At 31.1% G+C, this 4273-nt stretch overlaps 1 protein-coding gene across 4 annotated transcripts; it reads left to right on the top strand.

The window, feature by feature from the left end:
• Positions 1-19: 19 nt before the first annotated feature.
• On the top strand, positions 20-2099 carry LOC107897611 (WAT1-related protein At3g53210). 4 transcript variants are annotated; one of them, XM_016823115.2, is made up of 6 exons: positions 20-351; positions 432-494; positions 574-690; positions 794-1193; positions 1304-1455; positions 1531-2099. In XM_016823115.2, exons 1-6 carry the CDS (start codon positions 110-112, stop codon positions 1544-1546), a joined length of 990 nt encoding a protein of 329 aa, XP_016678604.1. In that variant the 5' UTR covers positions 20-109; the 3' UTR covers positions 1547-2099. The 4 variants fall into 4 exon arrangements, with proteins under 4 accessions (XP_016678604.1, XP_016678602.1, XP_016678603.1 ...); XM_016823113.2 differs by having other exon boundaries at positions 25-351; positions 1556-2099; XM_016823114.2 differs by having other exon boundaries at positions 26-333; positions 1556-2099.
• Positions 2100-4273: the final 2174 nt, after the last annotated feature.

Here is a 4273-nt window from a genome sequence, read left to right as displayed (position 1 = left end):
ATTAAGCTTTGAATACAAAAGTAGTTGTCGTTTCCTCAATAATTTTATATCATATTAACATCCTCTCGATTCTCACCGTTTCCCCTTCCTTTTCAATTGCTCTTCTCCAATGGCGGAAGCTGGCTCTGGGTTAGCCTCTGCTTCAAGAACATGTAGGGTGCCGGAACGAGCAAAGCTGCATATTGCCATGACAATTTTTCAGCTTGGTTATGCCGTGAACCATGTAATTATGAGAGTTGCTCTTAATATGGGTGTAAGCAAGCTAGTTTTCCCATTTTATAGGAACATCTTAGCCCTGCTTGCCTTGGCTCCCTCTGCTTATTTCCTAGAGAAGTATGGCGATTATTTTGAGTAGGAAAAATCAAGAATCTTTTTCATTTGGGTTTTATTCATTTTCCACAATTTTTTTATTTCTCTGGTTCGTTTTACAGGAAAAAGAGACCAGCACTGACCATTTCTTTTCTGATACAATTCTTCTTTCTCGGATTTATAGGGTATGAATCATTTGTGGACAAATTTTCCAGTTTTTATATCAATCAATGAAGTTATTTACTGATATTTCTGTTTTGCTAGAATAACTTTGAATCAAGGATTTTACATATTTGGCTTAGACAACACATCGCCTTCATTGGCTTCTGCTACTGAGAATTCTGTCCCAGCTGTGACTTTTATCATGGCTGCCTTACTTAGGTGAGACATAGACCCTTATTACATACACACCGTGTTAATATCCGATACTGATTTGCTTATTTTCTCTAATTTCCAAGGATTATAATTGTCTTTTTCTTTGAAGGATGGAACAAGTACACTTGGATCGTAAAGATGGAATAGTCAAGGTGCTAGGGACTATTGCTTCAGTAGCTGGAGCTTTAGTAATAACGCTTTATAAGGGACCAACTGTTTACACTCCAAATTCACCCTCAAACAAGCCACATATTTCATCTTTAGGAGATGCTGAAGGGAAGAACTGGACAATCGGTTGCTTATGTCTCGTTGGCCATTCCCTTTGTTGGTCAAGCTGGATTGTGTTACAAGCACCGGTCCTAAAGAAATACCCAGCTCGCCTCTCCTTCGTTTCATACGCTTGCTTTTTCGCTGTTTTGCAATTCGGGGCGATTGCGGCCACCATTGAAAGAGACCCCCGGTCTTGGCAAGTTCACTCCGGCAGCGAAGTCTTCACTATTATCTATGCGGTCAGTATCGGCAACCTTAAAATGCTTAAAACCCCTACAGTTTAATCCTTGAAATTGTTGAGTTTACGGTTTTCCTTTGAAATGATTGGAAAGTGCTTGATGTGGTGCAGGGACTCGTAGCTTCAGCAATGGTGTTTGCTATACAAATATATGTTGTTGATAGAGGAGGCCCTTTGTTTGTCTCAATGTATTTGCCTCTGCAAACCTTACTTGCGGCTTTAATAGCCACTGTTACATTGGGTGAAGAATTCTACTTGGGGGGGTAAGCCTTAACTTTTAACCCATACAATGTTGCCTACAATCATACTTTGCAGGGTTGGAGTGACATTGAATATAGCTTGCAAAATATGTGAAACTTGCAGGGTAGTAGGAGCAGCATTGATAATAGCTGGATTGTATCTGGTTATCCTAGGAAAAAGTGAAGAGAGCAAGTATCTGTCTGAAAATGAACCAATTTATTCAGTGCCTGAAAATAATGACATGGAATCCACCTTCATTCGGCCATTGCTGGGAAGTAAATTGCAGAGCTGAGGCAAATGGATGAATTTTCATATCAGCTCCATGGCAAAGTCAGTCATCCAATCCACACTAATGCCATTTGAAGCAGCCTGCTGCTATTGAAATTGAAGGACAACAAACGTGAATGATGGAGTTCTCAACAATTGAAATGGGAAAAAGAAAAGTTGAATTGTTTTGATCAACATGCATCATGGATGACATATGAAATCATTCTTTATTATTAATTTTGAATGGAACACAGAGGGTGCCTTCTCTGAGCTATAACAGCCATGCTTATGTATTTATTTATGTTTATTTGACCCTGTTGGTTTGGATCATCATTTTGTCTATTGTTGTTATTTTATGATATTAGTGAATATGAAGTATACACCTGTTTCCAAATTTTAATAATGACCATGTTTATTTGCCACCGATTCACATGAAAAGTAGCAATCTTTAAGGTAAACTACAGATATCGGGGGTTTTTTTTTTTTGCCCTTTTCACTCTTTTTCATTTTCTATCATCAGCACTCACATAGCTAAAAGAATTTACATAATAATAACTCTAATCCTTAACATTTATATATTACGTCAATTTAATCCTCAACATCTACACATTATATAACTTGAATTTTCTTTTTTTTTTTAATTTTGATTTTCTTTGTGAATCTCTCACCTAAAAAGTTAAAAAAATCTATCAACTTGAAAATATACCAAAAATGAGAACACCCAAAAATTTAAGATTCTCATTCTTTTAAAGTTAACCTTTAATGTCATGAATAACAGTAAATTTGTAAAAAGAAAATTAAATTAAATTGCACAATGTGTAAATAGGTTTTTTTAAAATATAGACTAAATTGACACAATATAAATATTGAGGGTTAAAATTGTGATTATCCTAATCTTAAAAATTATTAGACTATCTTTCAATTAGTAATTCAGTGGTTAATGACAAAATAATTTTGAATAATTAAAGGATAGTTTTGTAACCTTTTATAATTGGTGAAAAATGGATGCTTATATTCGCGAGATACATTCATTATCCCTTAACTTTGCGAATTGAGGATGTTGTAAGAAACGGGAAATGAGGATGTATGAAGTAGCAAAAAATAGGCTTTGAGGGGAAGAAAATGCTTACTGAATAGAAGATGATGATGTTTGTCGAGGCTAATTCATGGACTGCATAAATATTAAAGATGATGTGTTTGATTCTCAGTTTCACCATAGTTTCATGTTTTTCAAGCTTAATTCTGCAAGTTTTGAGAGATCGACTCTCTCTTTCTATGCTCTACAATTGATGATTTGGAATAGTCAAGCATGTGGGTTTTGTCTTTATTTAATTTTAGCACTTATTTAACCCTTTATCTTTACAAAAAATTATTATTTTTAGCTCTCAATTAAATTTTTCACATATTTGAGTCGTTAAATTTATATTATTTGTCAAACCTCAAAATAGATAGAAATATTAATATTCATTAATTTTGCTGACATTGCATATATATAAATGCTATTCAAACAATTCATTATTTTTTTAAAAAAATTTATAAAAATTTTTAAAAAAAATAAAAAAAAAAGATTAATATTTTTACTATTTTTAAATTTTAAAAAATCATTAATTGTTAATGTGGGTAAAGTTCTATCTATTTTGGGGTGATTTGAGTAACAATATAAATTCAAGAGTTAAAAAGAAGTAAAACAAATTACATGTAAGACTAAAATGAACTTTTTTTCAAAGTTGGAGAACAAAATAAATCATTATTTTACTTTTGTAAAATATGAGTTTGTAACCATTTATTATTAAAATTTTCTTATTATTTGAATCATTTCTCTCTCCCAATATTAATGAAAACCAATTAGATATTCTCTAAAAACAAATACAATGCTAAAAGAATTAAATTGGATCAAAATTAATTTACATTTTTAAATCCCTAATTAATTATGCTCTAAGATATACATTATAAACACACTATACTCACAACATCCAACAACTTTTTGCTAATATTGTAAAAAAAAAATTTAACATAGAAAAGGGATGGGTCAAATTTTATTATTACTTTATAAAAATTGTGCCTTTAATTTTATCAATTTTAGTTTATATATTTTTTTGAGTTGGTCAATTTAGTCTTACACAAATAATAACATTTAAATTTATTTGGTGAAATTTAAATTATCATTCATGTGTTATGTATACAATTGTAGATTTGATTTATATTCTCTGATTATATCATTATAAGTCTCCATGCCTTTTTAATTTTTGAAATTTCAACCTTAACGTAAATGATAGTCGTTAACTATTAACTTGGGTTTTAGTGAGTAATATGTGAAAATATTAAGTTGACATGATATTACACATATGATAATATGTTTGACATATCAGATTTTGAGAATAGTAATTTAACTTAATTAATTTAATAATTACCCTTTGATGAAGACTGAAATTTTAAAATTTGAAAAGTATAGGGACTAAAAATGATAATTAAATCCAAAATTTTTGCAAATTACTTGGACTTATAGCAGAGTTTAACCAAAAAGAAGCATAGCAAAAAGTATAAGAATAAGAAGACAAATATTAAACACCCAAC

Source organism: Gossypium hirsutum, chromosome A10, assembly GCF_007990345.1.
Source record: "Gossypium hirsutum isolate 1008001.06 chromosome A10, Gossypium_hirsutum_v2.1, whole genome shotgun sequence".
Taxonomy (NCBI): Eukaryota; Viridiplantae; Streptophyta; class Magnoliopsida; order Malvales; family Malvaceae; genus Gossypium; species Gossypium hirsutum.
This window is presented reverse-complemented; position numbering and strand designations above follow the sequence as displayed.